This window comes from Girardinichthys multiradiatus, unplaced genomic scaffold (assembly GCF_021462225.1).
Source record: "Girardinichthys multiradiatus isolate DD_20200921_A unplaced genomic scaffold, DD_fGirMul_XY1 scaffold_31, whole genome shotgun sequence".
Taxonomy (NCBI): Eukaryota; Metazoa; Chordata; class Actinopteri; order Cyprinodontiformes; family Goodeidae; genus Girardinichthys; species Girardinichthys multiradiatus.
Window position 1 is genome coordinate 10,894 of NW_025917684.1, and position 26,296 is coordinate 37,189.

A 26,296-nucleotide genomic window follows, 5' to 3' on the forward strand; every position below is an offset into this window, starting at 1 on the left:
AAAGTATTTAATGAAAAATATAAAGTTTAACCGTTTTGTTTCATTATAACTAGTCACTGCCCTCTGGTGGTGATGTGTTGTAACTACAGATATTCATCATATTTATTGTTCAACAGGATGGATTGTTTTTCTTCAATGGCGATTTTAGGGGGGGGGGGCAAGGGTGGCCAGCACCACCCCTGAAATCTCATTGGCCACCCCTGTGACTGATTTCTGATCAGCGGAGGTTTTCTCAAGTGACCTTGCAGGTCAGAGGTCAGTAGAGCCTCGCTGCATCTGCGTGCTGCCTGCAGCTGAGCTCCAACAGAGACAGCATCCATTGGAACTGGATAAAAACGGATTCAGACAATTGAGAGGTATGTAATATTTTATTATATTTTATTTAATGTTTTATTAAGTTGTAATTTGCTCTGAATGTGTAGAAAAAAACTTTATTTAGCAAACTTTATATAAGTAGCAGCAGCTAAAAGACAAGAACAAGTTAACTAGTGTAGCAGCAGCCTGCAAAGCAAGTTAGTTTTAACCTCAGTTGCTTTTTTGTTGTTATTAATGAGATAAATTGAAGATGAAACGGGTCTGGACTGAAGACTGGGGTTATTTTGCTGATGTGTGTGTTCAATATCTAAAGCTGATGTCATATTTTTTCACTAAGCAGTGGAAGAAATGTGACAGTCGTGTCAACAACAAACGGGCTTATTTGCAGTTCTGGGGAAATAAATCAGGACACCATGCAGTTTGAAATACAACCAAAATACTAAATGATCTTAAAGAAAAACATTGAACTGTACATTGATTGGTTATACATTCTTAACATATTTAAGGTTGTTTCAGCACTTTCTTCCAGCGCTGTATTTGCTCTGTGTTTTAAATGCTGTTTAGATACTTTTTTCTCTTAGAGATTAAGGACTAGGCTTCATTTTCACAGCTCACATATTTTAGACAATAGGCAGACCGACCTGCATTCAAATGCCACAAATGTTAGAGATCCAATGTGTTGATTGTGCTTGTTTGCAGTTCTGGGGAAATAAATCCTGATTTATTTCCCCAGAACAAATACCACACCCCCTCCTCCTCTCTTGGGACTAAAGGTCAAATGAGTATTTGCAGGAGACTGAGACTGGCTGAGTCCATCACTGTTTTAACCTTTTAGACATATTTGATGTTCTGTAAAATAACAGTCAGAAAACTGGTAGCAAATACTGTTTTATTCTCCAATATTTACATTTCCATCATCTGCAGTTCAGCCACAGATAGTCTGGAATGATTCTTCTTTTAGGAACAGTCTCATCAGAAGTCATATTGTGAACTGATCTGGCTCATTAAAACATAGCAGATACTAACAGTGAGGAACTGAACAACCACCTGGGCAGTTAAAACAGCAGCTCCACTCACGTCATCATTTTTCATCACAAATCAGTTCCAGAAACCCTGAGCTTCACAGCCCACAGATCCTGAGGAGGCAGCCTGTTTATCTGGGACTAAAGTACAAAACTGTTCAGATCAGATGAAGAAAAACTACATTAGTGACACAAACAAGAAACATGACAGAAAAGATTGGAGATAGAAATGTTAAAACTTCTTCTGATGGTGATATTAAGAGCCAGGATCAAACATTTACTGGAAGAGACGTAAAGAACCAGTAAAGAACCAGTAAAGAACCAGTAAAGAACCAGTGAAGAACCAGTAAAGAACCAGTAAAGAACCAGTAAAGAACCAGTAAAGAACCATCTTTAAAGGACTGGAAGAGGACGAAGTTTACAAGGAATCTTTTCCAAGAGTTTCAGAAAGAAACCGACTGAATGTGAAAATGTTTCTGAGTGAAAGAGACAGACATGTAGAGACTGAACTATCTGTTCAACAGTGAGAGTGTTTCTCTGACAGGAGGAGACTCTTTAGACTCAACACAGAAACACTGAGGAACCAGAACCAGAACTGATCCAGAATCCAGGATAAAGAGGTTCAGTGAATGTGGTGTTGAAGGTGTGGAGGTGGATCAGTGAGTCAGAGGAGACTCTGTAGAAGGACAGAATACCAGCAGGACAGTCCACATACACTGCTACTCTGTTAGAGATGGAGGAGGAGGAGGAGGAGGAGGAGGAGGAGGAGGAGGAGGTGGAGGAAGAGGAGGAGGAGGAAGAGGAGGAGGAGGAGGAGGAGATGAATGTAAATTCTTTATTGTGCCAGACAGAGTAACCACCATCAGAGCATCTCAGACTCCAGGACTGATCATTTAATCCAAACAAACAGTCATCACTGTCTCCTTTCCTCCTGATTCTTCTGTAACTCACTGATATAAAAACATCTCCTCTCCACTCGACCTCCCAGTAACAGCGACCAGTCAGACCATCACTAAACAGCAGCTGAGGACACCAGTAATCATCAAATCTGTCTGGATGATCAGGATATGACTGAAGCTCCTCCATCCATATGTCACCTTCCTGTTGTCTTCAGACAGTTGGAGTTTCCTGCTCACTGTGTTTGTGTCGATTGTGAGCTGACAGGAATCTGATGGAGAGAACAAACACAATCCAGCTGCAGTTATTGATCATTTATTGACACTTTGATGATGACTCCTGAATGAGTGATGGACAGTTTGAAGATGGTTGAATGTGAGCTGCTTTGTTGTCATGAATCAAATGAAAAACACACTTACACTTCCTCAGACCTGGTTTCAACCATCGGACTCCATCAGGCTTCCTGAAAGGAGGAGGAGGGTCAGACCATCAGTCTCTTTCAGCAGCAAACATGGACATTGTAATAGATCAGATCAGATTCCACTCTGACATGCTGCTGGAAGAACTGGATCTGGGTCATTTGGACTCTGTGACCTGCTGCATACGTTGTCTGGTCCATTGTGGGAGGAACCAGACTGATAGAGCAGAATCAACCAAGACAACATGACGCAGCCTGTACTGTCTGTCAGTTGCTAACAATGAACTATGCTGTATAAAGCTGCTCATGACTGAGGAACCTTGGCTCATGTCTGGGTCAGCCAAGCTGCAGTCAGCCGGGCCTCTGGACCCAATTCTCTTCATTTCCTACTTTTTACATTCAAGAGTCCAAATCAACCAAGCTGGCTTTTCCTGTCTCATTACTGAAGGTTCTGCCACAGCAGACATTACATGGCTCGGTTCTTCTTCACTCAGAAGACAACTGTCCAACATTTGGACTCATCCATTTGAATGGAGCGTCTCTAAAGTTCTGTCCTGTAGTTGTCATGTTTCAGCCCAGTTTGAACTCATTCTTTTCATTTCATCTTTTTGAATCAGGCAGGAGGAGGACACCATCCAGTCTGGTTCTTCATCTCCAGTTTGAAGAACACTCACATCATCAAGGTTTATTTAGTCCAACATCCACACTGAGACTGAAGCTGATTGATGATATGAGAGACAATCAAGCAGGTTCTTCAGCATCTATCAGCTCTGCTTCCTGGACAAGATGAGCTGCAGCAGCTTCATCTGCTCAAAGATCTTCATCAAAGAGTCCTGACCTGTCTGAGACTTGAACTATTAAAGTCCTCTGCTATGATAGGAGCAGCATCCAGGTGACTGTTCTGATCTTCACTGAGCTCATCATGTAGTGCAGTCAAAGCTAGATCTTTATCTGCCTGAGGTGGAATATAGACAGCTGTGTTAGTTACTGATGGAAAGGTTCTGATCCAGAAGGATGGTCAGAGCAGGTCAACTGATGGACAGATGCTCCAGATGTGCTAAATCAGAATGAGAAAGTCCTGATGTTCTCACCATCAAACCATCTGTTATTAGATATGAGACACACTCCACCACCTGGTGATGTTCCTGCCTTTGTTGTTCTGTCCACCCAGTGCAGGGTAAAACAATTGGACCGTATCATGGTGAGGTCCAGAACCACTGAGGTTCTCCATGTCTCAGAGAAACAGACAAGGTTAAAATCTCTGATGTTCTGCTGTAACTTTACTCTGGACACAGATGATCCAGTTTGATGTCCAGAAACTGAGGAACCAGCAACCATCATCCACTGGGAACTGGATCATGGTGTGTTTGTTCAATGGATCCGGTTCTGACTCCAGCAGGTTCTCCTGTCTTTAATTTGTCACTATCTGTGTCCTCCTGCTTTGTTCTTTGAAGTGAGGTGTATCTCTGGAGGCCATCTTGAGTCTACAGACTCTCCAGGAATTGGTGAGTAGATGGTTCTATAAGGTCCAAAAGAGTCAATGTTCTGTAAGTAGTCAGAACTAAAGTGTTTGGTTAGAAAAGTGAACTTAAAGAGACGTTCCATAAAACCAGAGTCGGGTCAGAGGGACCAGGACAGCGTTTGATCTTGGTCCCACATGATTCTAAATAAGACAATGAAACAGATGATGAACTAACTGCTGTCTGTTCCAGCTGAGAAACTAACGACTCAGAAGAATTTACCAGAAAATCATCAACTTAGCATTTAAACCATTTTAATTTATGAAACAGAGAATACTGTTCCTCATTAAAACCCAGAAGAACCAGTTTGATGAATCTTCACCTGAATATTTCCAGTGTACAGTCTGAACCAGACGGCAACTTCTCCCCTGAATCTTGTAGGTTGTTGTTCTGCAGGTCAACTTCTCTCAGACAGCAGGACTGGGAGCTAAGAACTGATGACAGAACTTCACAAGTTCTCCCTGAGAGGTTACAGGATCTAAGTCTGAGAGACAAAATGAAACAAAAGACTTTAGACTTTAAATAAAACTGCACTACACCTTCAGTCCAGCAGGTGGCTTTTACTATTTTTAAAAGATTTTTAGATAATAACTTATTATTTGCTTCAACTGATAAATGATAGAAGATGATGAGCAGCTTTAGAGTTAAACAGTTAATTAAAACCTTCTATTAATCCTTAAGTTTTACTGGAAAAGTTCAAAACATTAGTTTACATTTAATTTTATACCAACCTGCACCAGGCCAGAGTTGTTGCTTTACAACCTCAATAACTACTAAACACTGATTAACACTTATTTTACTTTTATTATCATCAGACAAACTCTTGTCAGATATCTACAGCACAACAAGAAAAATGTCTAATAAAAATGTGATTTTTACTAGACCAGAGTACCGTGAAAGTAAAGCCCTGAGAAAGTGAAATTATCCAGGATAAATTGACATTGAAACACATCCTGGGCTTCCTAAACCAGGACTTTTAAAAAGATTGGAGCTTTTTAAAATCCCCAGAAACAGAAATGGGTCTAAACTGCATTTTTCTGAAAGCAACATAATTTACAGCGAGCGTAGTGGTGAGTGTGTTAGGAACGAGATGTAATGCTACATTTGACAATATTGTCTTTCTAAGCTAGTTTAATACTAACGTTAGCCCAATGTTAAAGTGATGATTCTGTCAGTTTTTAGTTTCAGTGTTAGCATGAGTGTCAGCCTGTATTGAGACAATTAGCTGCTGTCTGCTTAATAAAGTAACTTACAGATTCAAAACGGTTCCTTTTCATTTTGCTGGGTGACTAGATACACTTATGGCATATCTTAGCAAACTTTTCAAAGAATATTATTCTATAATAATGTAACCCCTGTTGACTTTTCCCCTATGAACAGCGCCCAGATTCTCTGACCTACACTCTATTGAATCCTACACACCTGTGCCCTCATGAGTAATGAGTGTTTTAATGGGTAACAGTGGATCTTGTGAGTAGAGTGTGCAACTGATCACATTAACAAGACCAGGATCAGTCCAGCCCGGTCCACGAGCAAAATGATGCTAAACACTTTTACCATAAAAATAACTTATATTATTTGAATAACTTATACTTTTAAACTCTAATCAAAAGAAAAGTAAATTTTTCATATGTTTCAGTAAAGTGACAGTGAACACAGTCAACAAATAACTTTCTTTAAGCTTTGTTTAAAAGAAAAGACACACATGAGTGATTTTTTAGTAAAGTCATCTAGTTGGGTTTAAGAGTCTGCTTCCTTGTGTGACATCATTAAAATATCCAAACAAGTCAGCCCAGATTTCAGGAAGTGAATTCTGGACCTAATCTGTTTTAACCTTGAATAAAACTTCCAGATTCCTGAATCTGTTCTGGATTTGTTCAAACAACTGCAGGTCCAACAACACCATCCTAATGTTGAAGCACAGTAGTGGCTGCATCATGATATGTAGATGTTTTAAGGTCTGGAGTGGCTAACCAGGAAACCCTGGTGATCCAGTGTAACGTTAAGTCAGTAACTGGGTTGAACAGAGTAGTCAGACCAGGCTGCTTGCTGCTCTCTCTACAGCCAGCTTTCATCTGTACCATGTGACCACAATCAGCCAATCACATGGGGCTGACTGCTAGCTAGTAGCGTTTAGCTATTCTACACATTTCTCAGTTACTGAGAAATCTATAGATAGATCTAATTTTGCACAAATAAATGCACAATAACTGAAACAAGTGAAGACCGACATGCAATTTTGAAATCTGAGTTGTCGCTGTAAGACTTTTCTCATCCACCAGATGGCGCTCGCACGGGAGCTAGTCTACAGAAACTGTCTGAGGACATTTGGTGGTTGTAATGTTATGAAATACAGGAAAATAAATCTTGTATGTTGTTTGCTGTTATTTTTCTATGAACAATTACTAGAAAGATTTTTAATCCATGAGTTAGCATGTATTAATGACTGAATAAGAACCCTAAAATAGTAAAATAAAAAATTCATCATCACTGTTACTTCCTGTAGTTCTTTCATATTCTTTATAATAAATGTCAACGATATCTACAGGGTAGTTTTTTAGTGTCAGCTGACAGTTTTAGACATTAATTTCTCATGCATGTAACAAAACAATGAAATTACATCAATCTCCTTTATTGAACATTTCTGTAAGCTTTTTGATGAGTAAATTAAAATAAAATGAATATAATACAACTGAATCACCAAGACGCTTCTATAAATTTTCTATCTGATTATTTAGTTTTTTATACAAATGATCCTAATAAAATGATCAATACAACTATCAGGTGTTCAATAACACAACTATTTTTTTTATTTGTCCCTAAAACTCCCAAATTTATACACAAATTCCCCCATATCATGACCAGAAGTATCATATTTGTTTTTATCTTGTTTCTGCTGTATTCCCTATAATCACTGTCTGCTCCACCTAACCTCACAATGAGTCAAACGATAAAAATAAAAATGGTTATCTGCACATTTGACATGCGACTTGAGAATTCCTTAAGGCCAATTTAGTCCTGATTTGTCTGCCTGCCGTCGTTCATTACCCAAAAGTTGACCCAGAGACCTACAAAGAGCGCGATAATAAGGGTGACGCCTCATTTCTGAGCAGCAGCAGAGCTGCAGAGTGGGAGCCAGGAGCATGTGTACACAGGAACAGGCTGAGCTGGATATCCAGGCTGAAGATAGCTGTAAAACACTAAATACTGACTCTGTAAGGTTTCATTTTAAGATACAACTAATCAATAATATTCACCCAGTAAAACTTTAGGTAGAGGTTGACTCAGCTTCAGAGTCACAATGAGGGACAGAGAATAGAGGGACTTTCACCTGAGCTGCTGGCCCAGATAACAATAGAAAACCCTCTCTGCTTCTAGCTGGATTTACATCATGACATCAAAATGATCTGGTTCTATAATTCAGTCAAAATCAAAGCATTTAATCCTATAGTAGCTAGTCCCATAAAAAGGTATTTCAGATCACATCATCTCCTTGCTACAGCCACTCCTGTTCTACATGCAGACAGAAAACAGTGTCTACTGGTGTCAAATATAGTAAAATGTAAAATATTTGTGAAATGCTCCAGAAATATTTTTGTCTGAGTGTCTTTTTCTCACAGACACTGTATGTTTAAATGTATTCTGAAATCATAATTGGTTGATATCCAGAAATATTTAAATATTGCATTAAGTGGATGTGTATAAAGTTCTACTGTAAGAGTTTTTGGCCAAACTAAATGAGTTGTTTTTAGGCCTACATTGTTAAAAACATTTTTACTTGAAAGTGATAACATTTGGTGCTCCTTTGGTATTTGTTCAACTGTTCATTGTAATGAATATGAAAACACAAAACAATACAGCAAACAGAAACATGTTTACACTTTGAAAAGAAAAACTGAAAAAAATTGGGTCTGCATGGATTAAAAAAGTTACCACCTTTGAAAGTCATGTCTTGGTCTGAGAAGAACCTGCCACCACTGTTTGTAAAATATCTGATCTTTTTTGTACAGTATGCTGAAATATTTGTTGTAAATTAGTCCTGTATAAATAATTGATTTTAATATCCTCTTGTTACTGTACATTTCTTTGTAAACTGACTAATGAAGAACTTGAATCTGAACAATTTCAATGGTCTGGTCTCCTCAATCCATTCGACTGCAAGCAGTAATGCAATCATCTCCGCAGTATAAACAGATAACCCTTCATTTAATTTCATCCCTATATTAATTATGAATTCTGGAACTATGGCTGCTCCTATTTGAGCTGATGGATTCTGAGATGAATCTGAGTAAATTTTGATGTAGCTTTAAAACTGTTCTATATACTCTTGTTATTGAATTACATATAAAAGTTTAATCTCTGTGTTTTCTTTTTAATATAGTTAAATCCACTACAGCAGGGGTCCCAGACTAAGATAGCTGGAGGTCCACTACCTCCATCATCCAAACACTTTGGGGTCTGAACATTTTAAATCAACTGTCAAATATCTTCCCTTCATTTTTATTTAACATTTAATTAACGTTTTTGTTTTCTAACTACTGATCAATTGTTCATATGCCCATGAAATCATCTACTGAACAGAAAAGTGCAATCCAATTTAAGAACCAATATTAAACGCTTTGAATGGCTCAGTCTAACTGGGTCAGGACATCTTGGTAGAACAGTTCTGCTCTCCTTGTTGCTTGTGGCAGGCAGGGCAATTTGCTGAACTTTTCCTTAGGTTGTTGTCCTTCTTTTCCATCTAATATGTTTGGTTTCATTATGTCTCCTTAGATTTCAAATCTTTACAAGTCCAACTGATTCAGAACATATAAGGCAGACTGACCTTAGACCCTACTGAAGGTCAAAGGAAAGCGTATGCTTCTGTCCATTCATCTTAAATGTGTGATTTTCATAATGAACTTTATGTATTTTTGACAAACTCATCTTCTTTTACTCACTCATCTGTGCACCACCAAGTCATTGTACTGTCAGCAAGCGTGAGCTCCCAAGCTAGTAACTTATCAGCTATTAACACTAACGTTAACAGCAGACCACACCCACAGCTGGAGGCGGAGCTTCAGTCACCATAGCTCCAGCCATAAGTCAGTGGGAACACAACTGGTACCGGAACCAGTAGAGTGAAGCCGAATGGAAGGAGCGAAGCCGGACCGCCTAAAACGGGCCACTAGAAAAGGGTCATTAGCAACCCGCGTTCAAGGACCCCGCATAGCTTCTTCTTCTTCTTCTTTTTCTAGTAGAGTTTTATGGCCGTTGGCAAATAACTGTAGATGTGCATTACTGCCACCAACTGGTATGGAGTGTGGACTGAAACGACGACAAAAAAATCATATCCTTTCAAATAAACGAGTCATTTCAAGATAATTCATCAAAGCTTGAGAACTATCAGATATTACATTTCTCTGTAATAATTTAAAGGGATTTAATCTGATTTTCATTTTGGATAGATTATTATTCATCTGAACTCTTTCAGTAATATATTTCTGACAACAAAACAGTTTATTTTTCTCCACAATAATCACATTTACCTGTATTATGTTTGCCTATTGTGAATAAAGTACTATTTAATCCTGTCTGCCCAAATCTGAGTCGTGTTATAACTATTTCTTCCCTCCTGTTTCTTCCAGCACTCCTCATTTCTGCAGTTTTTCTCATACTTCTATAAAACCTTCTGCCTTTTCTGTCTTCTTCCCATTGTTTTTGTCATCTTTTGATTAACTTCGATCCACTGAAGAGCAAAAAGTACTGGTACTGGTAGTACTGCTATCATTTCTCCTGTGTATACTGATAAATTATCACTTATTCTCTTTTCTACTTTCGCTTCAAACTCAGGAATAATGTATATTCTTTGATGCATCTGTCTATATTTAAACATATCCATAATATTTATTAATGTATTCTAGAAGTCTATCTAAATCTAAAAAATCTTTATATCCTTTCTTCTTTTCTAATAATTCCAGATCTACTATTGGTTCTGTAAGTAATCATGGACTTATGATTGGCAAAGGTACTATTGGACTGATTTTAAAATTATTGATCTGAATTTCTGCAGCTTTCTGATTTATGTTTCAACCAAACCTTTTTGTTTGTCTCTTGTCTTTTTCCCAGCATGATTTTAACACTTCTTGTGTTGGATGGTTTTGTTCATACCTTTTTAAATGTTGCTGATTAGTTTAAAGCAAACTGATCCATTCTGATACTTTATGGTGGCTCTCCTATCTCTCCTAATAAAGATCCTGTACATGTTGTTTTAAATGCTCCAGTAATAATTCTCATTGCCTGATATTAAATAGTATTTAATGTTTCTAAAGATGTGTTTGAAGCAGAATTATAAACAATACTCCCATAATCTAATACTGATTTAATCAATCCTGTGTATATACCCTTCAATGATTTCCTATCTGCTCTCCAGTCTCTTCCAATTAGACACCTCATAATGTTTAATATCTTACATTTATCTCTGATTATTTGAATGTGAACTTTCCATGTTATTCTTTCATCAAACCAGATGCCAAGGAACTTAAATTGTTTTACGTTTTCAAGTTTTTGTCCAAATAATTTGAGTAAAATATCATAATTTACACCTTTTCTAGTAAAAAATAACATTTTTGTTTTATCAACTGAAAATTTAAATCCCCACTTATTTGACCACTTTTCAACAGTCTTAATTGATAATTGTAATTTATTAACTATATATTCTAAATGTTTCCCTCTTTTCCACAAAGCCCCGTCATCAGCAGCAGGTGAGCGTCCCACCACCGTATCTATATCATCAAACATATTATTTATCATTAAAGAAAATAATTAAGGACTCACTAAGCTCCCTTGTTGCTTCCCACTTTCTATGAAAAATTTATTGGAAACATTTTGTTCTATTTTTACCTGTATTTGTCTTTCTGATAGAACATGTTTTATCCACTTAAACATTCGACCACTGATTCTTATTTATTTCAGTTTTATAGGTAAATCCTCTCTCCACATCATATCATATGCTATTTCTTCCTTTTCTAAAACCACTCTGATAATTTGACAGATATCCTTTCTTTTCTATATAGTATATTAAACTTTTATTTATCATTTTTTCCATAATTTTGCATATGTTAGAAGTTAAAACAATTGGTCGATAATTGCCTGGTTTTCGTATGAGTATAACAACGGCTTCCTCCCAGACTTTGTTATATAACGCTAAAATAATATATTTTGATGACTCACTAAGAGATTATATCATTATATAGCATATTTCATCTTTCCTGGTGCTGATATCTCACATTATTGAAATACACGGTTTAATTCATTCTTGGTAAATGATATATTTAATTAAACATTTTCTGTTTCCTCTTCTTCTAATAAATCTCTATTCTCCCTAATAGTTTTCTCATTTCTTCTTTTTCCTTCTGCACTAATATTGTTTGAACTATGAATTTTCATAAAGGCTCTAGCCATCATTTCTGCTTTTTCATTATTTCCAGCAGCTACGTCTTCTCCATCATGGAGAACTGGATACTCATACTCTTGTCTTATTCCATTCATTCTTTTTATCATTGTTCAAATTTTACTAACTTCTGTTTCCTTCCCACTGGATTACAAAACTGTCTCCAATATTCTTTTAGTATTTTTTATGGTTCTTCTTACAATACTTTGTAACCTTTTATATTCAATAAGATTTTGAGTATTATGATTCTTTTTTTTAATGTTAAAAGCTTTATTACTGTTTCACACTTCTTTGTCCAACATGGTACAATTTGGTTCTTTTTTCCTCCTTTTTTTAGACTTGTTTGCTGCTTCTAATGTAGTTAAACAAATTGACATGTTTAATTGATCAATATTCATATTCAGATCTATTTGATCCATTTCTTTATCACTAAAACTCACAAATGTTACACAATCAGCATCCCTGAAACTCCATTTTTGTATTCCCATTGTATTATAATACTGCTTTCCTACATCCAGTTTGATTATTATGGGATTGTGATCGCTGGCTATTGTTGCCATGAACTGAAACTTGCCAAAGGGCTTGAAACTAATGTAATACCTACTGCTGGTTTCCTTCATGTTGCTACATCAATTCTTGTACTCCTCCATCATTTATGCATACCAAATTTCTATTATCCATAACTTCTTCAGTTATTATACAATTGTGATCATTATACCTATCCCATAATGTATTATGTCCATTAAAATCACCGCAACAAATTACTTTCTCTTCTAAATGTACAATAATGTCCATTGATTCTACTGACATTGTTTTTCCTGGTTTATAAAATTGTATAAGTTTTATGTTTTTATTTCTTCTCCATATTTCTATAATTACAAACTCCAAATCTAATCCTTATGTTAAAACCCTATAATTAATTCCTTCTTTTATAAATATAATACAGCCTCCTCCCCTACCCTCATCTTGATCTCTTCTTATAGTGACATATCCTCTAACTACAAATTCTAGATTAGATTGAAGCCATGTTTGCTGAATGCAAATTATGTCTGGTTTGTTGATGCTGTTTTTAATGAATCCTTTAAACTCCTGACCGTTTGCTATTAAACTTCTATCGTTTCATTGTAAAATGATCATACCTCCCTGTCCCCCATTGTTCCAGGTTTCCCATCTCCCCCTAGTATTTTGATAATGTTCTCCCAAGTTACATCCTTTATCCCAAAAAACTTCTCTGCTCCTTTCATTGTAATCTTATTTTTTTCTGATTTGTGTTTTAATTGGTCCCTACAGTTGATCAGATATGCTATGAACAGCATGATCTTTTCTACAGTTACTTCTCTGTTTGTTTGTTCCATTTACATGTGATTTGGAGTTAATTCTTGTTGAACTCTGACTGTTTCTACTCTTACTCTCTGTCCCTGCACTTTTTTTTTAAACTTCTGCATAACTGACATTGTTGACCACTTTTACTTGTTGAATTTCTGCCACCTTCTTTCTTACTTCACCCCCCATATGACACCTTTGCTGTCCTCTACAAACTGCAGCTATGTGTCCATATCTCTGACATTTGAAACATCTAAGTGGAGGAGGGATGTAGGGACCCCTGTTCTAAACCTTTCTTAGTTACTGAAAAATGACTGATGTGTTTCTGTAAAGGAAGAATGAAAGGGGAAAGATCTGGAATATGACACCACCAACTGTGCTACATAGTTTTAAAAAAAGCCCTCAGAGTGAGAGGAAAAGAGCAGAGACTTGTGTCCCTTGCAGGATACCGTAGTGGACACTATGCATGGGGAATATGGACTATCACAATATTTTTTGATATTTATTGTGAGGATTAAAGTGATGATTAAAAAACTATATTTTAAAATTAATTACAGTATTTTTAAATCACTTTTAAAAAAGATCAGAGGCGGAGCTAGAGGTTGGGCGGGGCCACTGGACCCACCTGAAATCGGATTCAGATTTATCTGCATCAAAAACAATTGAAAAAAATAGGAATAACATTTGTAGAATTGGATTACTCCCTGTAACCCCCTCACCACCACCAAAAAAGGTCTAATACAAACTGCTCTAGTAATCATAATTACTATAACTATCAAAATAAATATGTGTCACTAGGATTGAAACTAAATATTTATTTTATTTATGATCTCATTGAACCAAACATAAAACTAAATGTTTAAACAAGAAAACAGTCACAGCCATTCTGTCAGTTTTTGGTGTTCAGTTGGAGTTTATTTGTATTACGGTTAATGTGATTTATTTTATCACGCTCATCTTGTTATTTATGATTCATAGAAGAGAAATATAAATGCTCATCCTTAATGTAAACAAAATAATTTTAATCAGGCTATCTATAGGCTCATGATATCTCCATAATGTTTTGCACCAGTATAGTTATCATCTGCTTCTGTATGTCTGCTTATTATTTGGCGCTACCACTGAGCAAACATTTACACAGTGTAAGATACCAGCAATTAGATTCAACTACATTCTGAACTGTCACTGTTCAGGTTCATAAATGAAGACGACAAATTGTCCTCTGATTGTATGTAATGTAATGTGGATGTTATAAAGTCCTTTAAATACAGCATGCGGCGACTCCCCCTGAATGAGACACTTTTGGTCTTTTAGCCCTTCAGTAGCAGCTTTAGCCACCAGACCAGGTTACTGCTGGAAAAGAGCCAGAACAAAGCAGCAGTCATAAAATCTTTGTGTCCAGTGGATCAGATTGGGCTGCTTGAAGACTGAGTGTGGTGATTAAGTTTAACCAATAAGTAACAAGGTTCAGACCTAGTTTATTAAATGAACACTCATTAAAAAGAGTCATAAATAATTCTAACTTGATCTTGTCAGAAATGTTCCAGTGAGATTCATTATGGGGAAAATTTAAAAGTTTTTCATGTGCTTCCAGATGCAGAACCAAGAGGAAGTAATGAGTTTAGAGGAGCTGCTTTTGCTTTGGAAGATACAGGTCATATGTTTTACTACAGTAAATTAATCAATTCAGGACCAATTCAGCTCCGATATAAATAATAATTATTAAGCTTTCATATTAATATGGACTCTTATTTTCTCATCATGATTAAATAATATAATAAAACTGTTTAGACCTGAGAGCACCTTAAAACAGAACAAAGTGTGATTTAGACAAATTTCTATGTTCTGTGACCCACTTAAACTTTGAATGATGTTTTAATCTGTACAGATTGAGCTGCAAACACGACCTGTTGTTGTTTTAGAGAAAATATCCTGCAGCTGTTTGCAAATAGTGGAAAACTAAATGATGTTTCCACATAACACTATTCCAGATTGGACCACATGTTCTGATGCATATTTACTCCTCCTTGAAACACTGGGTGTTCACTACACTTCAATCAAGAAAAATAAATTATAAAAACATGTTCTTTTTTTGCTTTACGTTGGTCAGCAGTAAACAAATAATCTTTCTGAATTCAATTTATACAGTCTTATTCTAAATTTTAAGTAAAGTAGAAAGTATAGAACTGACTCGCATCCACAGTAGTGGCGGCAGGCATGGCGGCAGGCATGGCCGATGCCTGGATAGATTATACAACAATAGGACCACTTGAACACGATCAAAGTTGATCTTTAGAAATGTCTAAATCAGATTGTGACCATAATTGAGAATAAAACATGTTTCAATCACTTTATAGTTGTTTCGATTTTTCAACAGCCTAGTGTCCCAGCTGTTCCTGGATGCAGCAGGAGCAGCTGCTGGGAAAACTTGCATTTCATGAGATGTACAGAGTTTGGGCTGATGGGATACTACATGTAGCCCTTTGAACCTAAGCTGATTTTTTTTATCCAGAACCAGTGATGTTTACATTCAAGCTTGAAGTTGTTTGAGGTGAGATATTCAGTTAATTGCAGAGCAGCTATGAACCTCATTGCCGATGAAAGATGGTACACTGACATAATCTTCTAGTTCATTAAATCTTCTAGTTCATTTCTTTCTCCACTGTAGCTGCATGAGAAACCTTAATGTTCCCAATTAGCAGAGATTAGTGACAGCTGGGAGTCCTCTCTGTTTTGTTTTGGTGATACTTTTAAAAGTTGCCATACAGAACGTTGCATTAAGGACTTATGCCCCTTTTCCACTGGCTCAATTTGGCCAGCCCGGAACAGCTCCGCACGGCTCTGCACGTTGTGTGTTGCATTTCCATAGACCCGCTTTCGCTCCACTGAAGGGAACACCTCCTGGAGGCGCGTCTTTAAAGCATCATGTGTCGTATTTGTGAGCTTGATTGGGGTTCTTCTTCAATTCCAAGAAGATATAAACCAAAATCCTTTGATCGCCAGAAAAGCTTGAACCTCATCGATGCTCCAAAGGGTGACTTTTCCGGATAACTGTGCAGACTCCATCATATGTTTCTCTCACTGGCTTGAATGCACGTTTGAATATGGCGGTTGTTTTTTTTACACTAGTCGACTCTTACTGCTGGCCGCGCCCACGGCCAATCAGAGAACACGTCACGTACAGTACAGACCCGGCCTCGCTTAGCCCTGCTAAGAAGGAGGTACCAAAAAAGTAGGTACCGGCACTGAAATAACAGTAATGGAAATGCTCACGAAGCGAGCCGAGTGGAGCCGGGTCGGGCCAAATCGAGCCAGTGGAAAAGGGAAATTAGTTCCACATATAAACATTCTGCATGTATTTGGGTACAAAACAAAGGTGTATTCATAAGGCACACATGTATCAAACTAATGTTCAGACTAATGAAGGCATTAATAATGTTCAGACCTGAGAGTTTCCAGTTTGCAGTTTGGATTCATCAGTCCAGAAGACAGCAGCTCCACTCCAGAATCCTGCAGCTTGTTGTTACTCAGGTCCATCTCTCTCAGATTAGAGGACTGGAAGCTGAGAACTGAGGCCAGAACTTCACAGCTTCTCTCTGAGAGGTTACAGTTCTTCAATCTGAAGAGACAGAGATCAAAATGAAAAAGAACAATTTTGATGGAATAAAACTAGGGGTGCACCAATTTCAGTTTTCTGGCCGATTCCAATTTTGGCTGATACTGATACTGATGTTTATTTTGTATAACTGACACTGTCAGGTGTTATAATACTGCTTTTTGAGCATTAGATATTTACTTTTGGTGATATGCTACAAAGCATTCCTGGTTAGTATTCGAAGACAAGAAAACATTGCATTTCTGTCATTTCCACCTTGATAAAGCCTTAGGGCATAGGATGTATCTTTGGATTGCAACTTCGGATACTGGCTTACTGGCTTGGTTAAAGCTGTGGGCATCTGCAAGGCAGAAACGTTTTGGAGAAATAAATCTTTGGTTGAGAAGGCCACAGTCTTTCTTGTCGACAAGCCTATGTAATGCATAGATCAAGGGTGTATTCAAATAGGGGAATATACCTTCTCCTGGACATAGCTAGAGTCAATTCCTCCCTTTGGCACATTATAAACAGGGATGACTGATGGGTATGGGGTAGTGATCTTTATTTTAGACTCCTTGCTCCACTGGTTGACAGTAGGAAAATGCTTTCCCCATCATCATGATGTACTAACACCTAATGAGTGATTTTTACAGAAACAGATAAACTACTTGGTTCGAGTGAGTTGATTTCACAGCACGTTATTAATGTTAATTACATTAGCTACCCATACCATGAAGTGACAAATCAACCATTTGGTCAATTACATTTTTAAAAAGTATATAAACATATAATTACAGTTTTTGTGGTGCATCAAGGGTCATAATTCTGTTTAGTAAGGTCACCAAAATATGTAAAAAAAAGTAGCCATATCTTTCAAAGTTTAACCAAAAACTGTGATGATGTTATGTTTCATATTTTTTTGACTTCCTGGTTTGAGGAGGGGAAGACAAACACATTTACCGTCACAGTGTCATTTGGCAGATCTTTTTAGCATCACATAATTCAGCTGAATGGTAGAGATGGCTCATTCAGTTTGAGTTAGGTAAGCTCTCCCTTCTTTGAAATTTAATGACTCAAAATGTGGTCAATAAATTTGGTCGACCAGTCAGCTACCGTTGAGACACCTTGTGGATCAAACTGGTCCATTTTCTTTTTACTGTTGTTATTTTTTGTTTAAGGCTAATTCCATAAAACACTGGAAGATATTGAATGTTTTATGGTTTCCCTTTTGAAAAACGCGGGTTCTGATGACAAAACATGGAAAGGCATACAAATTAAATAAATGAATTAATAAAATAACAAATGTAAACACAAACTTTAAAACAATGTTTAGGTCTGAAGAAGCTGAACAGAATTTATTTGTTAAAAGTGAAAAAAAATAATTAAATTTAACCAGTTTTGTTTTTTATGAAAGGAACCATTTTGGTTCCAGTTTCTAAGTGTCAGTCGGGTCTTCTGGAATAAAAAATGTTAAATAGATTCTAAAACAACTTTAGAAGTGCTTATTTTGAAAGAACTGACAGTCAAACATTAACATTTATACTTTCTAATAAATCCTTAGTTGTTGAGCAGAACATCCAGGATAATAGTCACTCTTTCCTGGTTTTAGCTCCTGGTATCAAAACCCAAATTCTGTCAGAACTTACAGAACTTTGTTTGAAGCTTTGACCACTGGCAGCAGCCTGAGAAGAGCCTCCTCTGAAGCAGAGTATTTCTCCAGGTCAAACACATCCAGATCTTCTCCTGATGACAGTAAGATGAAGACCAGAGCTGACCACTGAGCAGGAGACAGTTTATCTGTGGAGAGACTTCCTGAACTCAGAGACTGTTGGATCTCCTGGACCAGAGAACGATCATTCAGTTCATTCAGACAGTGGAACAGGTTGATGCTTTTCTCTGCAGACAGGTTCTCATTGATCTTCTCCTTGATGTACTGAACTGTTCCCTCATTGGTCTGTGAGCTACTTCCTGTCTTTGTCAGCAGACCTTGCAGGAGAGTCTGATTGGTCTCTACTGAAAGACCCAGGAGGAAGCGAAGGAACAAGTCCAGGTGTCCATTTGGACTCTGTAAGGCCTCGTCCACAGCTCTCTGATGGAAACTTGTTAGATTTGGTTTATTAGATGAATTAGAGAAAGCAGAAATGTTTTTTTGTTCTTCCATCAGATTAACTCCATCCTTGATGAAGGTCAGATGGACATGAAGAGCAGCCAGAAACTCCTGAACACTCAGATGGACGAAGCAGAACACCTTGTCCTGGTACAGCCCTCTCTCCTCTCTAAAGATCTGTGTGAACACTCCTGAGTACACTGAGGCTGCTCTGATATCGATGCCACACTCTGTCAGGTCTGATTCATAGAAGATCAGGTTTCCTTTCTTCAGCTGATCAAAAGACAGTTTTCCCAGAGACTCAATCATCTTCCTGCTCTCTGGACTCCAGTGTGGATCTGTCTCAGATCTTCCATCATACTTGACCTTCTTCACTTTGGTCTGAACCACCAGGAAGTGGATGAACATCTCAGTCAGGGTGTTGGGCAGCTCTCCTCCCTCTCTGGTCTCCAACACATCCTCCAGAACCGTAGCAGTGATCCAGCAGAAGACTGGGATGTGACACATGATGTGGAGGCTTCTTGATGTCTTCATGTGGGAGATGATCCTGCTGGCCTGCTCCTCATCTCTGAATCTCTTCCTGAAGTACTCCTCCTTCTGTGGGTCAGTGAACCCTCTGACCTCTGTCACCATGCCAACACACTCAGGAGGGATCTGATTGGCTGCTGCAGGTCGTGTGGTTATCCAGAGGAGAGCAGAGGGAAGCAGTTTCCCCCTGATGAGGTTTGTCAGCAGAACATCCACTGAGGTGGACTCTGTAACATCAGTCAGGATCTCCTTGTTGTGGAAGTCCAGAGGAAGTCGACTCTCATCCAGACCATCAAAGATGAACAGAACCTGGAAGTGTTCAAAGCTGCAGATTTCTTTGGTTTCAGTAAAGAAGTGATGAACAAGGTCCACCAAGCTGAACTTTTTCTCTTTCAGCACATTCAGCTCTCTGAAGGTGAATGGAAATATGAACTGGATGTTCTGGTGGGCTTTGTCTTCAGCCCAGTCCAGAGTGAACTTCTGGCTTAAGACTGTTTTCCCAATGCCAGCCACTCCCTTTGTCATCACTGTTCTGATTGGTTGATCTCTTCCAGGTGGGACTTTAAAGATGTCTTCTTGTCTGATGGTTGTTTCTGGTCTGTGTGGTTTCCTGGATGCTGTTTCAATCTGTCTGACCTCATGTTCATCATTGACCTCTCCAGTCCCTCCCTCTGTGATGTAGAGCTCTGTGTAGATCTGGTTCAGAAGGGTTGGACTTCCTGCTTTAGCGATCCCCTCAAACACACACTGGAACCTCTTCTTCAGACCAGATTTAAGGTTATGTTGACAAACTGAAGCAACTTGTTCTGTTTTGAGACAGAAGTTAAACACATTTTAAATAAATATTGAAAAGGATATTAATTATGTAATTCTGCATCCATAATATATCACTAAGCACATGATTTTATCTCCAGGTTAAATCTGTAGAGAAATCCTCTTACTGCTCTGCAGACGTTCAGCCAGCTCCTCCTGCTTCATCTTCTTCAGGAAGTTCAGTGTGATCTTCACAAAAGCCTCTCTGTTGCTCCTCCTCTTCTCTTCATCCTCACCTTCCAACACCTCTTCATCCCCCCACTGACTCTCTAAGCCTTCTGGGTCATCTGGACTCAGAACCTTCTGGATCTTCTTCAGCTCGTTCTTCACAAAAGTAACAATGTTGTCCTCCAGCAGCTGGAACAGAACAATATATGAAGGACACATCAGACTGAGATCATGGAGCCAAACATCAGGTCCATGTTGGACAGACTGACAGTCCTCTGGTCTACAAAGTGCAGCATGGAGATGACTGTGAACAGAACCGATGGAGAAGTAGTTGTTGTACATGTACAGACCATAAATATGGAGTCCAGCTGTGTTTGATGCTGCTGGGCAGACGGACCACTGGGAACCTCTGAGTTCTGCTGGTCCACTCTGTGGAGGAACCAGGAAGCATTAGCTCACATTCTGTAGAACAACAAACAGACAAAGACGAAGGTCCATGTGGTGTCCTGCTCCAAAAGCTACGTGTCTTTTCCCATTCAGGGACAGCTGTCCCCAGAGGGGAAGTTCCTACCTGAGCAGAGTCTGAGTTGTCATGGTAACTGTGTTGAAACATGGCTGATTTCTCAGAGCTCTAAATGCTCAGTTGTTCCACTTGCTGATTACAAGAACTTTAAACTGAACATCCAGAGGAACATGAAGCAGATTGTGGACCAGTGGTTCAGTTGTGGACATTTGAATTTCATTTCAATAAATGTTCTTGATCGGCTTCATTGTAAAATATTTTAGTAGATGTAGAATATTTGAACAGTTGTTGTCTTTCCTAAATTTCTTAAGTCCCTTTTGTAGTTTGTTAGAAAATGAGTTTTTCCAACCTTTAGCATCCCTAACCCTAACCCTACTGAAGGAACAGTAAATCTAATACAAGTCTGTGATCAGAGGCTGCAGCTGCTCTGTTTCAATGACTGACAGGAAGCTGGAGACACAGTTATTAAGCCAAGAACTGATCTGGAAATGAAAATATTCCAGTGCAACAGTCTGTGTGAGAACAATGAAGGCAAGTTAATCAGACAGAACAAAGTCCAAAGGTAGGTAAGAGGTTTACATCCTGAGATGAATCTGTGTGCTTCATGATGAACATCGTCCAACATCTGCAGAGATCTAACAGGAGGATTCATGTCCAGAAATAATGTTGCTGTGAGGTAAGAAGGTGGCTGCAACAACTCATTTCTTTACTTTCAATGAAAATATTATAAAACTGGACTTTAGTAAATAAAGTTCAGGTTTTTTTACAGGTGAATTATTTTGTTTTTGCTCCATATCTTCTTCTGCAGTAAAAAAATCTTACCTTAAACAGTTTATATTTATTTCTATTTATTTAAAGTCTCACACTTAAACCTACGAGATAAATATGATCAGATAAAAAGGGTTGGTTGTTAATTTGGTCATTTATCTTGTATTATCTGCCCTCCTTTAGTTCTTCACTTTAAAAGTCGTCTGATTCAACATATGAATTAAAACTGAGGGAGAAAAACATCAGAAGCACAAATTCAGGAACAAAACAATCCACTAGAGTCTGAACTGGGAACACACTTATTTTGTCATTGATTATTTCTTTAAAATGGTGAACCTGAATTATGTCTTCAGCTGGAATCAGCCTGACCCCTGCTGGACCAACAGGTGAACTACAGACACTTAGAAACACCTCCAACAATGTTTACCCTGAACTCACTGGAGACTGAATTTGTAGAAAAGCTTCCAGCAAAAACAAACAGTTTCATAAATAGGAATAAAAATGTAGAAAAATGTGGAATCAAAACATTTCAAACTGAATCAGTTCAGTTTCATACAGTTAAAACATTTAGACAGAGCTCACCTCTTTGCAGCTGAACGTTGCTTTGATTTAAAAAAAATATCCAGAAACTTTGACTTATTGCTCTTTAAGGACACACAGCTGGGTTCTGGTTCTGGTTCTGGTTTGAGGTTCTGTTGGATCCTGAAGGAAAAACACTGAATTCAAACTTAGTCTAATAATGTATTTAAAGTTAAACCCTGAAGCTCAGAACTCTAAAGTGTCTCACAGTGGCTCTTGTTTGAAGAGGATCCAAATATTCCTGGTTTCACTGTAAACCGTATATTAATGATGGATTAATAATTAGCTCTGATGATCATTAATAAGGGATGATGTTTTGGTTTGGTAGCAGGAACTGAACAATAATCAGAAAGTTTTTCTGTAGAACAGTGTTTGATGTGTTCTGATCTTCTATCCTGACAAACTTTCTTCCTTTGGATCAGAGTCAGAACTGCTGATGGAGAAACAAGTTCATTTATCTTCTTGTCGTTTGTTTTACTTGTTCTAGTCTTAAACTGATGATGGAACCCCTTTAGAGCAGCAGCTTTATTCTCAGCTCATCATTTCTGAGCTTCTGGAAAGCTTTTTATGGTCATACAGGCCATGGTGGTGCATTCAAGGACCTTTCATAAATCAAGTAATCCACACTAAATGTCCTCTAAAACATTGATCTTGTTCTCATCATCAGACTTCATCACAGCAGCACGTAGATGATCTTGTATTGTTGATGACATTTAGTGGCTGCTGAAGGAGACTGTGGAGCAGTTTGCTGATAATAAGACTGATGATCATTTTGAATGAACACAAATGTACTTTAGAAGCTGTTGATTTCACTGATGTTTGCAGATAACAGTGAGAGATCATGTTTTCCATCAGATTTAGTTTGGATTATTTAGTTGACATCTAATCCTTGAATCAGCATCATGACTTGCCTACATGTGCAGTCACCTTAAGCTCTGCAGAAGCACCAACTCTGATGAACTAATGTGACACAAGGTGATACAGAATGATTCAACTGGATGGAAGAACAACTGATTTTAGCTCCAATATCATCTAACAAGATCATTTCATATCATCACAATAATACAATGGTTTGATTATTTCCATGATTTAGCATCCATCACACACTGCTTCACATGTGAACACAGACATGTGTGAGAAAGAGTTGTTTTCTCATTAATATGTTGGAATGAAGTTAGTTTCAACTAATTAGTTTGAACATTTAGAAACAGCTCACCTGTTTGCAGCTGAACGTTGATCTGATTTAAAATCAATAAAATGATCCTTTGACCTGTTGCTCTTTAAGGACACACAGCTGGGTCCAGGTCCAGATTCTGGTTCTGATCGTTTCCTGTGAATAAAGATGGTTTGGTGATGTGAGAGCTGAGCTCTGACATGGAGAAGAGTCCTGGACAGTTAGAGATGGTGATCTGACCTCTGAACTTTGCTCTGGTCCTCATGTTCTCCACACAGAGTGGTTTTAGAGGGAGGGACTCTGTCCTCTCTGTCCTCACACTGATCCATGCTGCTCAGTTCTCAACAGCTCACATTCAACCTTCACCTGCAAAGGAAACCCAGATGGACACACGGAGCTTCAGCCTGACCCATGATGACCTCATAAAGGTCAGCTCTTCTGATGTCCCAATCAACACCTGGAAGTCTCATTTTTGTTCCATTCTGAAGATATTGTGATCCATCAACCTCTTAAGCAAATCTACCATATCAATGCTGTAATAAATAATCCAGAATGGTAGGATCATTTCTGTCAGTCCACAAAGGTCATGGATCTGGTGGTTGGGTCTGCCCTGCAGTGAACGGGTTGAGTAAAATGCCCTAAAATCTAGTGGCTGACCAATAACAGGACAGCCGCTTGATGATTAATGAAAACCCCATCAAAACGGTATTTAATGCGGTGTTTTGAGAGCAACCACAGAACGCCAAAAAAAAAGTGAACGCCGCTTTTTACGCGCTAGGGCGTTCAATGTCCTGACAAAACGCCGTTTTTTTCGCCGCCTTATGACACTTTTTACGCGGTCTCAAATGAAGCAGGGCCCTGCCCACAACTTTCTTTTCCAGATAATTTAAACTCCAGCCACCTATAAGAGAAGTAAAACTGCAGATCCACTAATTCATAATAGATCAACTGTGCTGAAAAGAGATCTGATGTTTTTTTCAGATGGATTTCATATATTCTGCAGCACTTAATGTTTGCTTCTGTGATTATCTCAATATTAATTTTAATGTTTTTAAAGTCAAAAGCAGAGAAAAAACACACATTAACCGTCTGCAACAAGTGAAGACCGACATGCAATGTTGAAATCCGAGCTGTAATACTTTTCTCCTCCATCAGATGGCACTCGCACGGTAGCTAGTCTACAGAAACTATCTAGTGGTTGTAATGTTATGAAATACAGGAAAATTAATCTTGTATTCGGTGTTTGCTGTTATTTTTCTATGAACAATTACTAGAAAGATTCTTAATCTATGAGTTGGCATGAATAAGAACCCTAAAATAGAAATGTTCTGATTATTTGGTTTTTATACAATTGAGAAAAGTTCCTAATAAAACGATCAATACAACTATCCGGTGTTCAATAACACAACTATTTTTATATTTTTTCCTGATATAATGACCAATTATCATTTCTCATTCCTGGATTTATCATGTTACATAATTTCAATCAAAGCATAAAGTCCAAATAGGCATACAGCTGTAGTTCCTCCTGCGTGTCACACTAAATAATTATCCAGTCGCTCTTTATCATCACTCATACATGTCTCTCAAAGTACAAATACGACGCGTTAATATACGGATAGTTTGTAAGCTTCTGGCTTATAATTCATCTGAAAAATGTCAGCGAACTAAGAACATCTGTTTTATCAGAGATTCAGATCTGCGGATCTCCAGCGGCTGTTGGGCCGAGCGCAGGCCGCCTATAGTGCGTCAGAGAGCGTGGAGAGCAGCGGCTCCTCTCCGGCTCCTCCTCAGGCTGATCCAGGCAGGAAAAACTGCTTCACTGATCGAAAACAGGCGCGTATTCTGGTAATCATCACACATCTCAGCTGCTGATCCTATTAAACCTGCTGATCTTATTCTGCGGTCAGCAACACAAAATGGAGGACACGGAATCCAAGTTGCGCTCCGGTCCACCGAGTCTCCAGGCCTAGCAGGTCCAGCTCAGAGTCCGGTATGGGACCCATGGAGCTGCGCAGAGATGCAGGAACTGAGCTGAGAGCTGATGTTAAATGATCAGTTAATATAATGGTGCTGAATTACCTTCAGATGGAGGTTTTCCACGGAGAAAATGATCTGCGTCACAACGTTGTTGAAAGTGAAAGTAAACCGCCCTGCGCCGTCTGTTTCCTGTTTATTATGCTTGATTAGAACAGAGGATCAACTGTTATTCATTATGTTGGGCTTTTCTTGATGCCTGCTTCATAATAATAATAATTTAAAAAACTTACCAACAGCATTTTAAAATGATCATAATCACTAAACTCTTTTTTTGGTGAACACTTTAAAAGCTACACGACATAAAATATCACAACTGTTTTCTTCTCACTGTTTGACCATAAATCTGATTTAGGAGGGTTAGAATGACCCAAAAAAAATGCCAGAATTGATGTATTTATTAATAACCTTCTGCACATCCAGAAAGTTCTGTTTAATTCCTCAGTATTTGTTAGAACTGCCTTTAAACTGTCTGGCCTGGGTCTCCTTCCACAAGTAGCCTCTGACAGTAGTTTGTTATAATTTGGCCCATTCCTCCTGGCAGAACCGGTGTAGCTGGGTCAGGTAGGTCAACTTACTCACACATTTTCAGCTCAGCCCATTAGATTTTCCTATGATGTCACACAAGGAAGCAGAGTGTTTGAGGTGTTGCCTTAAAACACATCCGCAGGTGTTCCTCCATATAACTAAGATTCAGTGAATTATTCTACAAGACGCTTACAAAGTAATGAGATCACCATCTGGACTTTCTCCTTTAGCTCAAAGCCATACTGGACCAGAACTGCAACGGGTCTGTTTTCTTGTAGATGAGTTGAATGAAGTAAAACCTTTCAGCATCAGAAGGTTTTACTTCATTGGATTTATTTACAAGAAAACATCAAACATGGAGTAAAGTGAAGAAATGTGATGGGAAGAAAGTTCAACTCAATAATTAAAGGAACAACTTAATGCTACTCAAATGCGTGCACACGTCACTACGTCACCAGCATGGTGTCTGCGCTGGGACAAACGATTCGTGCGTCACTGATCACGTGATTTCTGAGAAACGGTGCATTTGGTCTTCCAATGATTTCAAGC

General features: G+C 38.2%; 1 protein-coding gene across 1 annotated transcript; it reads right to left on the bottom strand.

Annotated features, from left to right (window-relative positions):
- Positions 1-1,185: 1,185 nt before the first annotated feature.
- On the bottom strand, positions 1,186-25,372 carry LOC124865167 (protein NLRC3-like). The gene is given in 12 exon segments (XM_047360131.1): positions 1,186-2,423; positions 2,426-2,505; positions 2,654-2,697; positions 4,495-4,656; positions 16,373-16,546; positions 18,169-19,963; positions 20,099-20,327; positions 20,489-20,567; positions 22,012-22,131; positions 23,225-23,338; positions 23,423-25,192; positions 25,265-25,372. Coding segments are annotated over 11 exon segments (3,411 nt in total). The 5' UTR covers positions 23,512-25,192; positions 25,265-25,372; the 3' UTR covers positions 1,186-1,898.
- Positions 25,373-26,296: the final 924 nt, after the last annotated feature.